At 52.5% G+C, this 19,515-nt stretch overlaps 1 protein-coding gene across 2 annotated transcripts in view; it reads left to right on the top strand.

The window, feature by feature from the left end:
* The window catches only part of GREB1 (growth regulating estrogen receptor binding 1), a 124,685-nt gene that overhangs the window by 69,920 nt on the left and 35,250 nt on the right, over positions 1-19,515 (top strand). For both annotated transcript variants that reach the window (XM_043469335.1, XM_043469336.1), the window contains exons 5-15: positions 1,504-1,686; positions 3,532-3,675; positions 4,898-5,026; positions 7,869-7,982; positions 8,497-8,640; positions 10,443-10,628; positions 13,651-14,001; positions 15,032-15,160; positions 15,834-15,962; positions 16,583-16,780; positions 17,414-17,594. In XM_043469335.1, coding sequence (XP_043325270.1) covers positions 1,504-1,686; positions 3,532-3,675; positions 4,898-5,026; positions 7,869-7,982; positions 8,497-8,640; positions 10,443-10,628; positions 13,651-14,001; positions 15,032-15,160; positions 15,834-15,962; positions 16,583-16,780; positions 17,414-17,594 — 1,888 coding nt within the window. The remainder of the gene's footprint in view (positions 1-1,503; positions 1,687-3,531; positions 3,676-4,897; positions 5,027-7,868; positions 7,983-8,496; positions 8,641-10,442; positions 10,629-13,650; positions 14,002-15,031; positions 15,161-15,833; positions 15,963-16,582; positions 16,781-17,413; positions 17,595-19,515) is intronic.

Here is a 19,515-nt window from a genome sequence, read left to right as displayed (position 1 = left end):
CAAGGCAAGGTCATAGGGAAGGCCTTTGTGAGACAGTGAGCTTAAAGCAGAACAGTCTACCAGGTACAAAAGCTAAACCATCACGTTTTTCTTGTATTAACCAACAGTTCTATTGAGTCCAGTCTAAATGGACTTCATGGTTTGTATAAGTCTTTTAAGCATGTTCTCTGGATTTTAATAGTTCATAAGAGCTGGTTTTGTTATCCCCTTTGGAAGGCAGCCTCCCCAGAGCCTCAGAGCTGCGCTCTGTGGTCTCCCAGAAAGGCTCCCTTGGCCTTGGGCAGCAGGAACTGGTACAAGCAGTCAACTTCTAGATGAGAGGCTTCACCACAGCTGCTGGGCCCAGATTTCACTCGCCACGATCCTGGCCACCTGTGGTGAAGCGCTTGATTTCTGCTACTCGTGGGGTCTACTTCCTTGATTCCTGGAGAGAATTTTGGACTCTCAAGAGGGCTCTCAGTGTATGCAGTCTCAGTGGTCTAATTGCTTTGAGATTCTGTGATTGGCTGGCGCTGAATACCATGGGGTGTGTGTGCTAAGTCACTTGAGTCATGTCCGACTCTTTGCGATGCTATGGGCTATAGCCCGCCAGGCTTCTCTGTCCATAGGATTCTCCAGGCAAGAATATGGAGTGGGTTGCCATTTCCTTCTCCAGGGGATCTTCTCCACCCAGGGGTTGAACCTGTGTCTCCTGCCTTGGCAGGCAGTTTTGTTACCCCTGAACCACCTGGGAAACATAATTTCAAGTACTTAAGGCTTGTACTTACTTATACTTTAATCAAAGCTCTTCCTTCCACCTCCATCCCCACCAACTAGAAACACTTTGTGTGCATATTACATACACAGAATATAGTCACTTTATTTCTGCTGGTGATGCTCAAACATCAAATATTTCCTCAATTCATGTGTTGGACTACAGTATAAACATTTATTGTTTATTCACTAAGTCATGTCTGACTCTTTTGTGACCCTATGGACTATAGCCCATGAAGCTCCTCTATCCATGAGATTTTCCAGGTAAGAACACTGGAGTGGGTTGTCATGACCTCCTCCAGGGGATCTTCCTGGCCCAGGGATCGAACCTGCATCTCTCATGTTTCTGGCATTAGCAGGTGGTTTCCTTACAACAAGCACCATCTGAGAAGCCCAAAGACCATGGGGACACACCACATTATTGCAGGTGCTCAGTTAGTGTGGACAGATGAATGGGATGGTTCTTATCCTGTCCCATAGGAGGCACAGGCTTTAAATGTGCCCCTAAGCAAGTGCCGTCTTCCATGCTTTTGCCTGGGCTCATCTCTATGACCCAGCGTCTCCTTGGTTAAGGTGTTTTGTTTGTGTCAAGGGCATCTTGACCCCTGGACCTGCGTGAGCTGACAGCGACCTTTGCCTCCTGGACCTCTCTGGTTGGTGGTTCACGACGTGAACGTGTAGTGAACGGTGGTTCACTTGGGGGGGTCTTGGGTGTCAGGGGGGATGATCATGGTTTGTTTGCTCCCCCAGGTTTCTCTGGGAATTGTGTGGGCTGTGGCAAGAAGGGCTTCTGTTACTTCACGGAATTCTCCAATCACATCAACCTGAAGCTGACCACGCAGCCCAAGAAGCAGAAACACTTGAAGTACTACCTGGTCCGCAACGCCCAGGGGGCTCTGACCAAAGGGCCTCTCATTTGCTGGAAAGGCTCAGGTGAGCAAGCTCTGTGGGGTGGGCCATGTGAAGGGGGCACCTCCAGGCCAGCCAGGGGCCTGTTGACCTGACTCTGGGCTGAGACTGCTCTGCAGTGCACGTGGTGGGCAAAAGGTCAGCCCTACGAAATCAAAATGCAATGTCGCCCTCTGGGCGTCCAGTTTATAGCATCAGTCTAATTGTATGGGCGCTTTGAACGCTCACACAGGGCCACATGGTGTGGGGTCTTCTTGTGGTAAGTATCTGGGGCGAGATTCTCAACCGGGGGTGATTCTTTCCCCCAGGGATATTTGGCGATGTCTGGAAACACTGTTAACCATTGTGATGGCAGGGAGCCCCTGGCATCTCATAGGTGGAGGCCAAGGATGCTGTGCCCGGGGCAGCCCTCCGCAGAGAATTGTGCAGCCCACTGTCAATGGTGCTGAAGTTGAGAAGCCCCGACTTAGAGAAAGCTCAGTCCAGAGAGCCTGCCTCCCTGCCCCGCAGCCCTGTCAACCACGAACAGAAAAGATCAGCTTCCTGGGGCTGGGGCTGGCAGAAGAGAGCGGGCTTCAGCTTTAGGAAGGGCCTCCCTCCATCCTTCTCTTCTGTCGCCCTGTATCCTCCTGGCTGCAGTCAGCTCTGGAGACAGAGGGAGGGGCTGGATTTTCCAGACCCCACTGAGATGCCCCTTCTCCCATCAACCAACTGTGGAGGGACGTGTCCTAGAAGGGTTCTCAGCGAGGTGCCCAGGAGAGGCAGCCTGTTGTCCCTCACTTGTCTGTGTTGGTGCTCTCTGGTCACCTGGAATATCCCAGCCAGCTTCTGTGAGTAGAAAAAAGGGGCTTCAGGAGGGGCTGGTTCTAGGCATTCACCGCCTGTCCCCTCCCATCACTCCTCTCCTCCCTGTCCCTTTTTTTTTTGCTTGCAAAAAATTTGCTCAGTCATGTCTGACTCTTTGCCACCCTATGGACAGTAGCCCACCAGGCTCCTCTCTCCATGGGATTCTCCAGGCAAGAATACTGGACTGGGTTGCCACATCCCTCAATAAATATTTCTTGAGCTCCTACCATATACATGCCTGTCATTTTGTAGGTCCCGAAGAGGAAGTGGTTCTTCCCCTTGTGGGACCAGCCAAGAGTCCTTGATCACTTGCTGTGACAAAGCCCCTCTCAGGTTCGATACCTCACTGGGAGGTAATCTTCCCAACGGAGAGTGATTTTAGAGGGTGGAGGAAAGTATTGGCTCTGCCTTTGTTATTGTTGTGTTAGTCGCTCAGTCGTGCCCGACTCTTTGAGACCCCAGGGACTGCAGTCTGTCAGGCTCCTCTGTCTGTGAAATTCCCCAGGCAAGAATACTGGAGTGGGTTGCCATGCCCTCCTCCAGGGGATTGTTCAGATCCAGGGATGGAGCCCGGGTCTCCTACACTGAAGGCAGATTCTTTCCGTCTGGGCCACCAGGGAAGCCAGCTGTTCCTTCACCTTTGAGTAATGCTGTTCGTCCCTTGGACTTGAAGCTTTCATTTGCATCATGTGTTTTTCCTGTAATGCTGTTCGTCCCTGGACTTGGAGCTCTTGTTTGCATCATGTGTTTTTCCCTTCTTCCCAAATGGTCACCACTGCTCCTGCTGCTGGCAAGAGGACTGTCCCTCAAGTGGCTTCCCCAGAGACCGAGCCTGGGGAATGCCCCCCCACCCCAGCCTCCCCCGCCCCAGCTGCACCAAAGCATCAGTGGGGAAGGTGTTGGCACCCTTGCGGTTATCTCGGCGCCTGGCTCTCCCGCAGGCCGAGTTCTGGCCTCGGAAGTCATGGGTCGCTGTTGGGGAGGAGCAGGAGCTGCCTGTCACGAGTGCCTCTTCCCCTGCAGAGTTCAGAAGCCGGCAGGTGTCCGTGGGTGCGTGCTCCAGCTCTCTGTTCCCGCCGCTGGACAGCTCTGGGCCCCCGGCCCCCTTCCCCGGCGAGCCTGGTCCCGGGACAACCCCGAGCGCCCCGCTGGGAGCCCCGCAGGCAGGTGAGGTGGTGGCACAGCGCTGGAGGTGTTGGGAGTCGGTTTTAGTTTCCCCAGCTGAAAAACGGAGGTGCGAAGATGCTTGCCTAGGCTATCACGGGCAGTAGGGTTTGATAGCAGGTATTTCAGCTTCGTGAACTTGGCCTCGACCATGCAAAACACACCTAATAAGCATGACAGCTGATGGCAAGTAGACAGCAACCTCCTTCGCAAGGGCTCTGGCGGGGGGGTTGGTGGTTGGGGGTCCTCCTGCCCAGGGGGTTCTGCTGAGGGGCCCCGGGCCCCTGCTGCATGTGGTTCAGCAACCACAGCGAAAAGGCTGAGCGGGGAATGCACTCCCCCCAGAGGCCCCCTGTCCCCCTTCCAGCGCTGCCGCCTCCTCGCTGAGAGATTTGGGGCAGCTCATTTTAACTCTGCGACTCTCCGTTTCCTCTGTACACTTGGAGAGAATCTTTTCTGTCTAATTTGCAGGGTGATTATAAAAATTAAACATGATGACAGTGATAGCAAATACTTACTGCTTGCAACCTTCTGTTAACTCCGTCGTCCTCACAGTGGCTCTAATATTACCCCCACCCTCTAGATGAGAAGGTGGACGCACAGGGAGGGGGTGTAACGTTCAGGAAGGTTGTACCATGAGTTCGAGGCAGCGTGGGGCTCAGACAGGGGGCGTCTGGCTTCAGAGCCGCCACCTCGACATAGGGGATGTTCGGTGCTCCTCCTGACTCTGAAGTACCCCCCACACCATTCTGGCCCATGTCGGTGACTTAGAGCAGAGCCCACAATTGCCCCCAGAATCCTCCGGAGGCCCGGGGAGCCCCAGATCCTATATGTAGTCTGACCCTGGGCGACGGCAAATCCGACTGCTTTCCTGAGCATATTTGACGTGACCCTGAACCCGGGAGGGTGAGCGAGAGGGTGGGAGGAGGTGGAGCAGGTGCAGGGGTGCTCCTGGAATCCTGGGACCCCCACGGGCCCTTCTCTCACCAGGAGTGCTCAGTGGAGCATGTGTGGGAGCGTGTGTCCTGTGTGTGCACGTGTGTGCATGTCCATGTGTGTCTGCTTTCTCGGGAGGCTGGGGGTGGACAGAATCACTGTCAAGAGTCCTGACCTCTGACGGGCCACATCAGTGGAAAGCTAATTTGTTCAACGGAGGGAGAGCCATTTCCTGCTTGCTGGGCTCCCAGAGCGTCCCATGGTCTCCCCTCTTTGTCTCTGCTCTCAGGACCAGCCCCCGATCACTCCGCCCTAACTGCTGCCCTGGGTCCAGCTGTTTTCAACGGCAAAGATTCCCCGAAGCACCAGCCGCTGGTGAAGAATCGCCTGTCTGCAGTGCCACGCCCCTCGGCCTTAGGTAACCTTGACCGTCCTGTTCTGAGGAGGTGGGGGGTGCTTGCTCTGCTCTGGGCCACGGCGGTGGCGGGTGGGGGACACGGGAGCCACCGCGCCGGGGCCCCTGAGCCTCCTGGAGTTGGAATGAGTCAGGCTGGATCAGCAGACACCTCCTGCGTCTCTGGGAGTGTGTCCAGCCTCCAGTGCTGGGGGAGTCTCTGGGAGTGTGTCCAGCCTCCAGTGCTGCGGGTAGGTAGGCACGTGGCTTCTGCCCCCAATCTGGGTGATGGGTGTGCGCCAGGACGAAGTGGGAGCCCGTTATGAGTGGTGGTCTGTCGCCCTCTGGGCTGGTGACGTTCCCAGGAACAGTCATTGTCACGTGTCCTGGGAGTCCAGTTACTGCGTGGAGCCTGGCCTGGAGGATGCAATGGGTGCTGGTAGAGACAGGGGGCTTGCACCATTAAGGGCACAGCTGGAGCCTCGGAGTCCCGTGCCTGAGGCCTGCTCTGGGCAGGGTGGCGTCTGTTTCAAGAAACCGCTTCTGAAGCTACACGGAGTGTGTGACAAGGATCTGGGGGCTCAGTGGTTCTCAGCGGAAATGCTGCCCTGCACAGGATGGGATGGGGTGGGGGCGGGGCGGGGCGGGGGAGGTAGGAAATGTGCAGAGTCCCTTTCTGCGTAGTCCCAGCTTGGGGTCTGGGTGTTGCAGTGCCTGCAGGGAGTGGGCTACAGTTGAAGGCTTGTCTCTCTCCAAATGCCAAATAGGGTCCCCCTTCCCAGCACCAGGACACATGGCCAGAAATGGTTGGTCCACAGGGGCAGCTCCTGGTGACATCGTTTTGGGAAAGCTTTGGGGAAGATCCTCTGGAGGAGGGCATGGCAACCCACTCCAGTATTCTTACCTGGAGAATCCCCATGGACAGAGGAGCCTGGCGGGCTACAGGGCTGTAACGTCAGACACAACAGAAGTGACTTAGCACGCACGCATGAGGAGCTTAGGGTCCGTGTAGAGGCAGTTAGCACCCCAAAGGAAGAAAACACCTGCAGACCTTCTGCCTTTATACTGAGGCCCCATCCCATAGCCCTTCCTCCTCTGGTAGTTTAACATGGCTTTTAGAGGAGCCGGCATCTCCTTCTGTGTGGGAGCTCTTCCCCGCTCTTGAGGACAGATGTGTGGGGAAACGAAGATATGGTTCTAAATGACATCAAGGTGACAGAAGCTGCCGCAGAGGTTGCAGGGGTCAGAGGAGCCCACCTGTGGGAAAGCTCTTTGCAAGCAAAGAACTTCATGTCTTTAAATGTTTTACTCACTTCGTTTCATTCATTTTCAGTCGGTCTAAAGAAGAGGTGAAAATAACTTTGGGTTATTTTTAAGAGACTCAGAAGCAATAATTCTCAAACTGCAGCACGTCTAAGCGCAAGCAGGGGTGCTTGTGGCTAAGTGTTTCCTATCATTTCTGGAGATCTTCTTCTGTAGGTTGAGGTGTGCCCAGGAGCAGACGCTTGGAACAAGCTCCTCCTGGTTTTGTCCAGCTTTGTCTCTGGCTAGATTTGGAGAAACACTGCTCTAAACCAGTGGTTCTCAACCCTGGTTATGGTTTAGAATCACCAGGAGCTTGGGGCGGGGATGGGGGGTGGGGTTGGTCATCGGGAGGTGTGTGGACATACTGGGGTCCTGATTTCCTTGGGAGAGGGTTGCATCCAGGAATAGAGTGTTTTAAAGTTTAGACTTTGTATAATGCATCATGGTTGAACATAAAGCGCTAAAGGTAAGGGAAATTTTGTGTCAGATTGGTCCCCAAAAATGTGGTAACCAGTTCTTGGTATTTTGAAGAATCCAAGAACAGAGCATCACGCTCACGCTGTTCTGGCGTGGGCAGGATGACTCATTAGTGGCAGTGGGTACCAGCTTCTGTTCCCCTGGATTTTTTTAGCCTGAAATTAGCTTTCAGGGCTGGGATGGGGAGAGGTGCACAGGTGGATCGGTACTGCCCCCGAGTGGTGAAACTGTGGTGGAGGGTTGACTGCCGCTGGGGCTTGTCTACAGAAACAAGTATTAATTTGCTTGAATGTGGAGACGATGATGGACTTCCCTGTAGTTCAGACATAAAGAATCTGCCTGCAGTGTGGGAGACCTGGGTTCGATTGCTGGGTCGGGAAGATCCACTGGAGAAGGGATAGGCTACCCACTCCAGTATTCTTGGGCTTCCCTGGTGGCTCAGTTGGTGAAGAACCCACCTGCAGTGTGAGAGACCTGGGTTCAATCCCTGGATTGGGAAGATCCCCTGGAGAAGGGAGGATCTGGACTTGGTGGCTACCATTTATTGGCCCCAAATTTTGTGCCTTACGTATATTCTCTTTAGTCTTGATGAAGTCACCTTTCAGAGTAGGTTTTATGATCCCATTGTAATGATGAAGGAGGTAAGGCTCAGAGAGCTAAAGCTTAGACACTGACACAGCTTTGGAATGAAACGTTTATAGAGGTCAACAGGATATTTCTTTAAGCCTAGATACTTCCTCTAAACTGTTGGTTAGTTGCTCAGTCACGTCCGAGTCTTTGCAACCCCATGGACTGTAGCCCACCAGGCTCCTCTGTCCATGGGATTCTCCGGGCAAGAATACTGGAGTGGGTTGCTGTGTCCTCCTCCAGGGGATCTTCCAAACCCGAATCAAACGGGCTCTTTTGCATCACAAGCAGATTCTTTCCCATGTGAGCCACCAGGGAAGCTAAAATGCACTAGATGCTAAAATGCATTGTAAAGCTGTGCTTTAAAAAAAATAACAAGTGTTCTCCAGCTCAGGGGAACATTTTGATGAAGCATGTCTTTGGTGATAGCCTAATTCACACTCTGAACGTTGTCTAGGTATCTTATCAAACTCCGGCCCCCCAAAAAAACGCCACAAAGGCTGGTCTCCAGAATCTCCATCAGCTTCGGATGGTGGCTACCCCCAGGGAGCGGGGACCAGAGCCAAGTATGGTAAGTGATGGAGCCAGCCCCAGATGCAAGGCTTGGGAACTGGTGGGGTGTGTGTGTGTGTGTGAATGTGTGTGTATGAGCACATGCATGTTCGTGTGTGCATATGTGTGTGTGTACACACATGCTTTCATATGTATGGGTGAGAAAGTTCTAGGGAGGCACACCAGTATAACGAAAGGGTCTCTTTCTCATGTATTAGACTTGCTTCACAAAGCCCAGGATTCCTGGGCAGTATTGAGTTCCCTGATCTTAGAGGAATTTTTTTCTAAAAGGCTTGCTTGTCACTTGGCAGGGACATTGAAGAAGAGAAAACTGGGTTGTTCGGTGGGGAAGGGGGACCCAGTGACCTTTAAGATCTTTTGACTCAGGAACCTGTGGTTCCCAGACTTGGGTGCTCCTGGAGGTGCAGAGAAGGTCGAGTTGTAGCAGGTGCGTTGACTGGCCTGATGTCAGGTCTGCCAGAGGTGGATGCCCTGTCTGACGTATCCTCTTCACGCTCTCGGCGTGTCCCTAGAAAGCGCAGGTGTGACCTGCATGCCCCAGGTCGGCTTGGTGGGACCAGCTTCAGTCACCTTTCCTGTTGTGGCCTCCGGAGAACCAGTGTCCGTTCCCGATAACTTGTTGAAGATATGCAAGGCCAAGCCAGTGATCTTTAAAGGCAAGTACAGCAATGGACCGGGGGCGGAAGGTTGGGGAGCCCAGGGAATACATGAGAAACAGACAATATGACACATCATCCCAGTCTGACTCCACTCCAAGTTGTCCTCCTGGGAAAACTTCTAAAGCCGTTTCCAGGGCAATGAGACAACCAAGCAGACCGATCACTGGGGTGGCCCCTGATCAGATGCCAGAAGTTTCAGAGCCCATCACTGTTTTCCTTGAGACGGCCCTGTTCCGTGATGACCATTTGCTTGTTCGTTTGTTCTAACCCTTTTATCTGGGCCCCGCTGTAGCATCTTTGTGCCTTTTTTATGACAAATGTCACATCCTTCCCCTAAGAGTAATTCTTTCTGTTGCCTCTGATAAACCAGAAGGTTTGTGAGCAGTGCTCCCCAAATTGTGGTTCCTGGACCAGCAAAAACAGCATCACCCAGGAGCTCAATAAAGATGTGAATTCCCAGGCCCACCCATCCCAGAATCAGAACCAGGCCCCAGTTGGAATCAGAGGCTCTGTGGTGGGGTCTGGCAGTCTGTGTTTTAGGAAGCCTTTCAGGGGACCCCAGCGCACCCTCAGGTTTGGTAAGCAATTTTCTTGAGGCTGTGAACTGTGTCCCAGTCTAGATTTCCCCGGAGCTGAGCGTGGTGCCTGCACACAGCAGGTGTCTACTCAGTGCGTGTCTGGTGAATAAACGGAGGCCGTCTGAGTACACGGTACCCTGCAGGCACTTACCACATTTAATCATCTCAGCAACCACACAAGGGTTTGATATCTTCACCTCATTTTACACATGCAGAGACTGAGGCTTGAGGAAGTGAAGCTTCTTGCTGAGGGTAACCTAGTTAATAAATAGATCTGGCCTGGGCTGTCCTGCCTCTGAGGGCTGCCGTCAGAATTAATCTTGTACCATTTGCTGAAGCATTTGTCAAGTTCTGTCAATGTTTGGAGTCTCTGATCTGTACAGTGGTTTATTTTCCTAACTCAGCTCATCGAGGAGTCCTGGGGGGCTGGGAGGCTGGGAGGCATGGGTGATGGCCGAGCAGCTTTAGTAATTCTCTCTGGGCCTTAGTATACTCAGCTGTAACATAAGAAATTGGACTAAATCTGGGGTCTTCAATGTCCGGGATCTAATGCCCAATGATCGGAGGTGGAGCTGATATAATAATAATAAAAATAAAGTGCACAGTAAATGTAATGTTCTTGAATCATCCCCAGACCATAATCCCACCCCTACCCTGGGTCTGTGGAAAAACTGCCTTCCATGAAACTGATCGCTGGTGCCAAAAAGATGGAGACTTTCAAATGAATAAGCAAACTCATTTATAAGCAAATAATAAGCATATAATAATAAGCATAAATTCATAAATAAGCAAATGAATAAGCTACAGCCCCTGTCAGTTATGAGAGCAGGTGCACAAACCATCACAAGCTGAGAGTTCAAGATTTCCCCACAAAGGAGCTTGAGTTGCCTCAAGTGCAGCTGGCCTGCATGTTTTCACTCCCTTTCATGCCGAGACCCCCAGGCTTCCCTGCTGGCTCAGTGGTAAAGAATCTGCCTGCAATGCAGGAGGCACAGGAGATGCAGGTTCGATCCCTGGGTGGGGAAGATCCCCTGGAGGAGGGCAGGGCAACCCCTTCCAGTATTCTTGCCTGGAGAATCCCATGGACAGAGGAGCCTGGTGAGCTATGGTCCACGGGGTCACAAAGAGTTGGATACGACTGAGCACGCACGTGTGCACCTGTGGGGATCACGCACTGTGCCTGAGGCCAGTTGCCAAGCCATGCTGTGCCCCCACCCCCAGGCCACGGGAACTTCCCCTACCTCTGCGGCAACCTGAACGACGTGGTCGTGAGCCCCCTGCTATACACGTGCTACCAGAACTCGCAGTCCATCTCCAGAGCCTACGAGCAGTACGGGGCCTCCACCATTCAGCCCATCTCGGAGGAGATGCAGCTCCTGCTGACCGTCTACTATCTCGTCCAGCTGGGTGAGTCCCCTCCCATTTTGCGGGGACCACTGGTGGAATAATCACTGAAGGAGGGACGTGCACATGGCCTGATCACGGACCCTCACTCAGAGCCCTTCTGAAGACGGCCTCTGTCGTCAGGTCACTGCAGTGGTCATCACCTGAGGGGCTGGGATGGCAGTGAGAATTCAAATACGACTTCCTGGGACTTGCCTGGTGATCCAGTGGTTACGAATCTGCCTTGGAACGCAGAGGACGTGGGTTGGGGAACTAAGACCCCACGTGTCAGAACGAAGACCCGATGCAACCATATATATATATATATTTTTTTTTTTTTTCAAAAGTGATTTCCCTGCCATTCTAGGTGCAGAGATACAGCAGGAATACCACAAAGGCTCTGCCTTCAAGGATTCTGTAGGAGAGAGATACAGTAAACAAGAGGAAAAGAAGCAATGGGAGTGGGGTGGGGTGGTTGTGGGCTGATTCAGGTCGTTGGGAAAGGTGTCTCTGAGTCGAGACCTGAGTGATGAGGGGGAGCCAGGCTTGTAAAGATCTCAGGGAAGCAGAGTCGGGGGGGTGGGCAAGGGCCGAGGGGCGGGTGGGAGCGTGGCACCCCAGGTCAGCAGGAGCCAGGGAGGCCTCCTAGTGAGAACCTGAGAGTGAGGGTGTTGTCAGAGAGCCGACAGGGCCTCAGGCTAAGGTCAAAAGTCTGTATGTCAGACACGGTGAGAACAACTTGTGTTTATTTGCTCAGGCTGCCGTAGCAAAATACCACAGACTGTGCTTAAGCCACAGAGGTTTTATCTTCTCATAGTTCTGGAGGCTGGAAGTCCAAGGTCAGAGTGGCCCCATGGTGGGGTTCTGGGGAGGCCCTCTCTTCCTGGCTTGCGGACGGCTGTGTCCTCCCATGGCCTTTCCTTCATGCATGTGTGTGGGGACAGAGGGTGAACTCCAAAGTTGCTTCCTTTTCTTATAGGGACACCCATCCTACTGGCCTAGGACCCCACCCTTATGAATCCACTTAACCTTAGCTACTTCTTTAAAGGCCCTCTCGCTAAATATAGTCACTTTGGGGGTTAACACTTCAATGTATGAATGGAGGGGGACACAATTCAGTCCAAAGCACCACTGGAATGCTTTCAGGCAGGGGACAGATAGGATCTGGGCTTCCCTGGTGGCTCAGATGGGTAAAGAATCTGCCTGCAGTGGAGGAGACCCAGGTTCAATACTTGGTTCGGGTAGGTCCCCTGGAGAAGGGAATGGTAACCAACTCCAGTATTTTTCCCTGGGAAATTCCATGTAGCCTGGTGGGCTGTAGTCCATGGGGTCACAAAGAGTCAGACACGACTGAGTGACTTTCAGTTTTAGATATGATCTGACTTCATTTCATTAATGGCCGAGAATTGAGGGCTGGCTGATGACTGACTGTTGGGTTGGGGCATGTGGAAACCACTGTCAACCCGGGTGGGTAGAGATATGAGGAGAGTGGGGACAAAACCCACACTGGAATGGGTCAGAGGGGATGGAGGCGAGGAGACAAGCATGGTGAGTGTGGGCAGCTCTTGCGATTGCTTTAATGGGTGGTGGTGCTTCTGGAAGGGGCTGTGGGCTCCAGGGAAAGACTTTAAAAAGACAGGAGATACAACAGCTTATCTAATCCAGTTTTGGCGCAGCCCCATGAGGAAGTGGTGTGATCCCTATTTTTTCAGATCAGAAAGCTGTATCCTAAGATAGCTCAAGGCTCCACAGCTGGTGCTGGGTGTAGCTGGATGGGGACACGTTTTCTAAATCAAACTGTGGCTCTCTTTCCACTGGCTCACCCAAATGTAAAATTCTGACATGTAAACCAGAAAATAATTATAGGGAAAAATGTTGAAAGTACTCAGTCTCGCTAGTTGTCAAAGAAGTACAAAGTTAAAAAATCAAACAAATGGAGTTTTTCTCAATTCAGTTGATGATAAGAACCCAAATGGTGGTATCCAATAGAACTAGGGGTGCAGTAGAAGACGTGTTGTTGTGGTTTGTTAATGTGATGGTAAGTTGTCATATTTAGACCCTCTGCAGACAGTCTGATAATGTGTTGCCAGTCAGCTCTGTAGGTCCATTTAGGCTCAGGAAGTTATGTCTTTTACATAATGCTGTGTCCTGCAGACGTATTTTTGAAGGTGCTTACTCAGAAGCAATGCAAGGGTCAATGATAGATCAGTGTTGCTAAGTCTGTGATGGCGCCTCCAAGTCACGGGACATCAAGCGCCTGGTAACAGTGCTGTGTGTGAAAGCTGTAAACATCATGATTGTGGTTTGATGCTGGCATGATGGTAAGGAGGCGGATACATCCTGAAGTGATTTCCCCACAATCATTAACAGTGATTTAAACCCATTGTAGTGATTAAAAGGGCTTCCCTGGTAGCCCAGATGGTAAAGAATGTGCCCATAAAGTGGGAGACCCAGGTTCGATCCCTGGGTGGGGAAGATCCCCTGGAGAAGGGCATGGCAACCCACTCCAGTATTCTTGCCTGGAGAGTTCCACGGACAGAGGAGCCTGGTGGGCTCTACAGTCCATGGGGTCGCAGAGAGTCAGACAGGACTGAATGACTTTCAGTTCAGTTCATAGTGATTTAAGACTCTGATGCTGGCAAAGATGAGGGCAGGAGGAAAAGGGGTCGACAGAGGATGAGATGGTTGGATGGCATCACTGCCTCATTGGACATGAGTTTGAGCAGGCTCCTGGAGATAGTGAAGGACAGGGAAGCCCGGTGTACTGCAGGCCATGGGGTCACAAAGAGTCAGAAACGACTGAGCGACTGCACAACAACAAAAAATTCCAGCACGTCGGGGGAAAAAGGCTGAGAAGCACTCAAAAGTAGTGGTTCTTTTAGGCAGATGAGATGAGGGCTGCGTTTGCAGCCTTCCTCTGTTTTGGATGTGGATTATTCAGATTGTATCAGGTGGACACTGGGGTACCACGCGTCTCCCCAGCACTGCCCCGCGGTGTGGGCGGGGCAGATGCTGAAGCCCCTCCCACCCGCCTTGTCGTTGCCAGCGGCGGACCAGGTGCCCCTGATGGAGGACCTGGAGCAGATCTTCCTGCGCTCGTGGCGCGAGTCGCATCTGACGGAGATCCGGCAGTACCAGCAGGCGCCGCCCCAGCCCTTCCCACCCGTGCAGGGCGCCGTGGCACCCGTGACCTCCGCGCAGCTGCCCTGGCTGGCCGGCTTGGCTGCCAGCTCCTGCAACGACAGCGTGCACATCATCGAGTGCACCTACTCTCTGGCCGAGGGCCTCTCCGAGATGTTCCGGCTGCTGATCGAGGGCAAGCTGGCCAAAACCAACTACGTGGTGATCATCTGCGCCTGCCGGAGCGCCGCCATTGACTCCTGCATCGCCGTCACCGGTGAGGCTGGGCCCTCTGCTGGGATGCTTCTGGTGACCCCCAGAAAACCCCCCACCACCTGGCTGTTGGCCCCTCGGGGGCCTGGGGTTTGCATCAGCGCTGGTTAGTAACTGCAGTTAACTCTCAAAGCCCCTGGTGTGCCCTGAATAGCACGATTCTGGAAAATTCCATTCCTCCTGAAATGAAAGGTGCTGCAGTTCTGGTTCCTCTGAGAGACTGGGGGCAAGTTTGGGGTCTGTATAGATGTGCAGAAACCCCTTCACACCTGTGATCAGTGACTCCAGTCCTCAGCATCTTCAACTACATAATGGAGAGAAAAAATAATGACCTTACTGGGTTGTGTGGGTTAATGAGGCTGTCAGCTAATTAACTATAAAAACACTTATTGAAGCCCTACTATGTGCAGCCACTGTCCTGGGGGCTGGGGATACAGGAGAGATGTCCTGCTTTCCTGGAGCCCATGTGCTGGTGGAGAGGCAGACACTGGGTGGGGGGTGCGAAATGTCCCCGGAGGAAGGGGGAAGTGTAAAGGATCACAGATGAGGGGCTGATTTCACATTGTTCCTCTGCCGGGTCCTCGTTATCTCTTATCATTCCTTCATCCTGAATGCCTTCTGTGTTTTTTTAAATAAATTCTTTACATTGATTTGAATAGTACCTTCAGTACTGGAGCCTCTGGTGCGTCAGGCATTGGGCTGCACATTTCATAAACTTTGCCCTGTTTCGTCCTCATGATAGTCCTGCGAAGTAGATAGAGCTGCCAGCCATGAATTCCAGATGAGGAAGCTGGGTCGGCCCGGGTTACACAGCTGGTTAAGTGGGGGAGAGAGTCAGGTTCCAAACTGGTCTCTGGGGCATGTGTACCATTCATTCATTTCACCAGCAGCAGGAAGCCCTGCTCTTAGCCAGGTGTGGTGCTGGGCTTGGAGGATGGAGGGAGAAAGGGGTCCAGACACAGACTCTGCCATCGAAGAGCTCCTGCACTAATTCTAAGTGGAGGGCCCCATCAAAGCTGTCGTTTGTTTTCCAGGAAAATACCAAGCCCGGATTCTTTCTGAGAGCCTTCTCACCCCAGCCGAGTACCAGAAAGAAGTCAATTATGAGCTGGTTACCGGGAAAGTGGACTCGCTAGGGGCCTTTTTTAGCACCCTGTGTCCAGGTACGCTTGTAGTCAGACAGGTGCAAGTCACCATACACTGATGAGGCAGAAATACACAGACACAAGGGAGAGGCCGTCTCAGAGCCCATCCCCGTGAGCTGCCGAGGCTGGCCTGGATTTGCAGGTGCGGTGGCTCTTCCGTGGTGCGGGGTCTCTGGCTGGCTGATTCCTGCTCTGGCTGTGTGGTGTCTGTCCTTTGGGGGCACACGAGCACCTCGTGCATGGTCCTCTCCACCTCCAGGGCTCTGTCCATCACCCTCCTGCCTCCCCCTCTCAGTTGCTTAAAGCCTCTTGTTGGAGAAGTGTATTCTCTGTGCTTCATTCTGTGTGTTCCAAGCTTTGAGTGCCCATCTACCTTCTTTTCCTGGCTACTCGCCCTTCAAGAGTCACCCCATTTCCTCCCAGAAACTTTGCTGGCCCCTCCTTCTCCAGGATGGGCTCAGACCCCTACCTCCTGACCTCTGGCCTCCTGCCCTAAAACCCACTGGGTCATAATGTCATTTTCCTGAGGACATCTGCCTTCCTAGGCCGTGGGCTCTTTCACAGGATGGGCCACCCTAGCTCTGGTGCCCCAGGCTCAGGACAGCGCCTAACACATAGAGGTTGTTCCCTTGATGCTGAGTTTCCCTGAGATGGAAAACCCCTTTCTGATGTTCTCTCTGTTTGGGGGCAGAAGGCGACATTGACATTTTGCTGGACAAATTCCATCAGGAAAATCAAGGCCTTGTTTCTTCTTCACTTACTGCCTCCTCTGTCACCAAGTCAGCATCCCTGGATGTCAGCGGGGCACCTGTGTGCACAAGTGAGTCATGCTGGGGAGCGGTGGTCAAGCTCCGGACTGGTGGGGCAGCGTCCCGGGGCCACCACGGTTTGCAAGAAAGCACAGTTCGAGGCACACCCAGTGGGCAAGGTGTTTTCCTAGCATCAAAGTAGACCTAACTTTCATTTTAGTCTTTAATGAGAACAGTCTCATTTTACCCTGAGATGTACATCTGTACACTTTCCTTTCTCTGAAGTTGATTTCTAGTTTATCAATGCACTGTTGGAATGTTTTATTCATGCTGTGTTCCTGAGGGGCTCTGCTGGTCTCCTCCTCTTCCTGAGAACCTGCAGCCTCTTCAGAAGTCCAGTCTCAGCATCAGCTTCCCTGGGATCCTGTCCTTGTCCCCTCCAGGTGGAGTAGGTCTCAGCCCCTGAGATCCCCGAGTGCTGTTCATCTTTTAATTTTTAAATCAGGAATAGGGTGTGACATGACCAGCATGGTGCATAGCCCAGAGCCGGCACTCAGTGAATGCTGGTCTTTTCCCGTCCCCTCATCCCTGTGTGAGCCGGATGGGGCCCTTGCTTGAGTCCCCTGCAGAGTCCAGGGCTGTAGCAGTCTGCTCCCGGTGCACCTCATCCTGACGGGGGCTCCGGTTCCAGGTTACCATCTGGAGCCCCACCGCATCCGGCCCTTCCAGCTGGCTGTGGCCCAGAAGCTCCTCTCCCACGTGTGTTCAATCGCCGATTCCAGCACCCAGAATCTGGACTTGGGATCCTTTGAGAAGGTGGACTTTCTGATTTGTATTCCACCCTCAGAAGTGACTTATCAGCAGACCCTCTTCCATGTCTGGCATTCAGGTATGGGCCCTTTTGGGGTTTCCCTGGTGGCTCAGCGGTAAAGACGCTGCTTGCAATGTAGGAGCCACAGGAGACATGGGTTTGATCCCTGGGTCGGGAAGATCCCCTGGAGAAGGGCATGGCAACCCACTCCAGTATTCTTGCCTGGAGAATCCCATGGACAGAGGAGCCTGGCAGGCTACAGTCTGTGGGGTCACAAAGAGTCAGACATTAGTGAAGCAACTTCACACGGCATGGCCTTTCAGGGCGTGTCTGATGTCTGTCTGGGTGCGGAAGCTCTGATGTACCTACATTCAGATTTGGATTCTAACATCATCTTTGCTTCCGAAGCAGAGGGGGCAGTATTAACGCCCCCAGTTCATAGCTCATGAAGCTGCTGCCCAGAGGAAGCCACTTGTCCATGATTTTATAAACTGTTAAAGGCAAGGTGTCACTAGAATATTCCCACTGTTCCACTCAAGTCAGTGAACTATATTCTGGTATCTGGCCTCCTGACTCAACTCCTCCATCCCTGTAGCCTCCGGGCCCAGCTTGAAGCCTGCCACATGGGAGATCCTGCTCAAGAGTCTGTTGATGACTCAAACACCTCACAGCCACGTTTGGAGCTACTGATGTATTTTCACTGTGTTGCAGGGGTTTTGCTGGAGCTGGGCTTGGAGAAGGAGCACGTGACCAGGCAGAGGGTGGAGCAGTATGTTCTGAAGCTCGATGCCGAAGCACAGACGAAGTTCAAGTCCTTCCTGCAAAACTCCTTTCAGAATCCGCACACCCTCTTCGTCCTCATCCACGACCACGCCCACTGGGATCTCGTGAGGTTAGACTGGCTGTGGCACAGGGTAGGGCTGGCATTTCCTTTATTTGAATGAAGATGTGTGGATCGTATGGGTTTCCCTGTAGATCATATGGGTGGCACAGTGGTAAAGAATCCGCCTGGCGCTGCAGGAAATGCGAGTTTGATCCCTGGGTCGGGAAGATCCCTTGGAGAAGGAAATGGCAATCCACTCCAGTATTTTTGCCTGGGAAATCCCATGGACAGAGGAACCTGGCAGGCTACAGTCCATGGGATCAGAAAGAGTCAGACATGACTTAGCGATTGAGCGTGCATGCACCCAAGGTATGGATAATATTTGCAACAGTGGGTATAACTGTTTAAAAGATGAATGATTTTGGGGGCTTGGCATTTGTAGGCAGGTGCTGTGGGACTGTTTTAGACTGTAGGGCCAGAAGTTAGCTGAGGGGTCATCTCAGGTGGCCCCTGGTGTTGGTTTAGTCGCTAAGTTGTGTCCGACGTTTGTGACCCCATTAACTGTAGCCTGCCAGGCTTCTCTTGTCTATGGGATTCTCTAGGCAAGAATACTGGAGTGGGATGCCATTTCTTTCTCCAGGGGATCTTCCCGACCCAGGGATCGAACCTGGGTCTCCTGCATTGCAGGCAGATTCTTTACCAGCTGAGCTATGAGGGAAGCCCTAAAAGGCCTCTAAAAGGGGTCATTATGGAAAGTGGAGAAGGTGGGCATCTTGCTCAACATTGCAGGCTGGGTTAGGGGGAGAAGGGTGGCAGGGGCAGAACAGTGGGTGCTGCACTGGTGCCAGAAAGGGACCCGGATGGGAGGAGCTCTACCCAACCCCATCCAGACAGAGCCTCATAGCTCTGGATCATGTGGGTCACAGCTACTGCCCTTCCCAGGGTGATTTCACTTACTCGGCTCAAATGAACGTAAATCTGGATAAATTTCAGATGGTCTCAAGCTTGGAGTCTGGCAGGGTTCCTGGGCGTTTCCGTGAGACTGGGGTTGTGTGTTTAGACACCGCCCCTGACCTGGATGAGGAGGGAGGAAAGATGATGGGTCGGACCTCGGAGGAAGGCTCTAATTTACAGCGGGTACAGAAGCGCAGGGCTGGTCAGAGCCTTAAAGTTCACCCAGGTAAAGGGTGTCCAATCTAGCACTGGGCGAATTTGAACATTCTGAGTTATATAAAAAGCTATATTGTCCATTTTCCTTTGGTGGCTAGGTTTTTCCAAGTGGTAACTTGCCACCCAAGAGGTGAGGCACTGATTTTTTTTCCCATTCCCCTCAATTTACAGAAGACAACACTCGGGGCCCCTGTCCCACAGAGGAAGGCTAAGAGGTGACTGTCTCCTCCGTCTCTGTCCAAAGTGCTTCCTATTGCTGGTCCTATGCTGTAACATTTGGTAGAGAATGTACCATTTTAGGTCCTCTTTGGATCAATTCAAGGTCACAGGACTTTAGAGAAAAGAACTTAAGGAGATGAGTGTACAGTCAGGTTGGACCAAGAGAGAAAAGGCGACTCGTTGACAACTGGGTGAGCGTCCCTGTGCTAGAGAAGCAGGTGGACCGGGTATTGTGCAAGTGAGCCTCTGTAAACACTGTCCCCCCAGCCAGGCTTTTAATAGGTCATGATTGGGGAGTCCCTGACAGGCACCTGAAGTGCACTCAGATTTTTTTTCTTTTCTTTTTTGGCCACACCCTATAGCTTGCAAGACCTTAGTTCCCTAACCAGAGATCGAACCCACACCCATGGACTTGAAAGCGAGGAGTTGTAACTACTGTACTGCCTGGAAATCCCACTGGGGTCTTTCTTTAAAATTTCATTTTCCTAGTCAAGGGCAGAGTTCTAAGCTTCGGTTGTTGGCAGCACTGGGGGGCTCATTATCAATTGATCCAAATGTTTGAGCTTGGTCAGGTGACAGGACAACGCTGGTCGTTCCACTT

The sequence above is a fragment of the Cervus canadensis genome, chromosome 5 (genome assembly GCF_019320065.1).
Source record: "Cervus canadensis isolate Bull #8, Minnesota chromosome 5, ASM1932006v1, whole genome shotgun sequence".
Lineage (NCBI taxonomy): Eukaryota > Metazoa > Chordata > Mammalia > Artiodactyla > Cervidae > Cervus > Cervus canadensis.
Note: the sequence above shows the minus strand (reverse complement) of the source record. Positions and strands in the feature narration are given on the sequence as shown.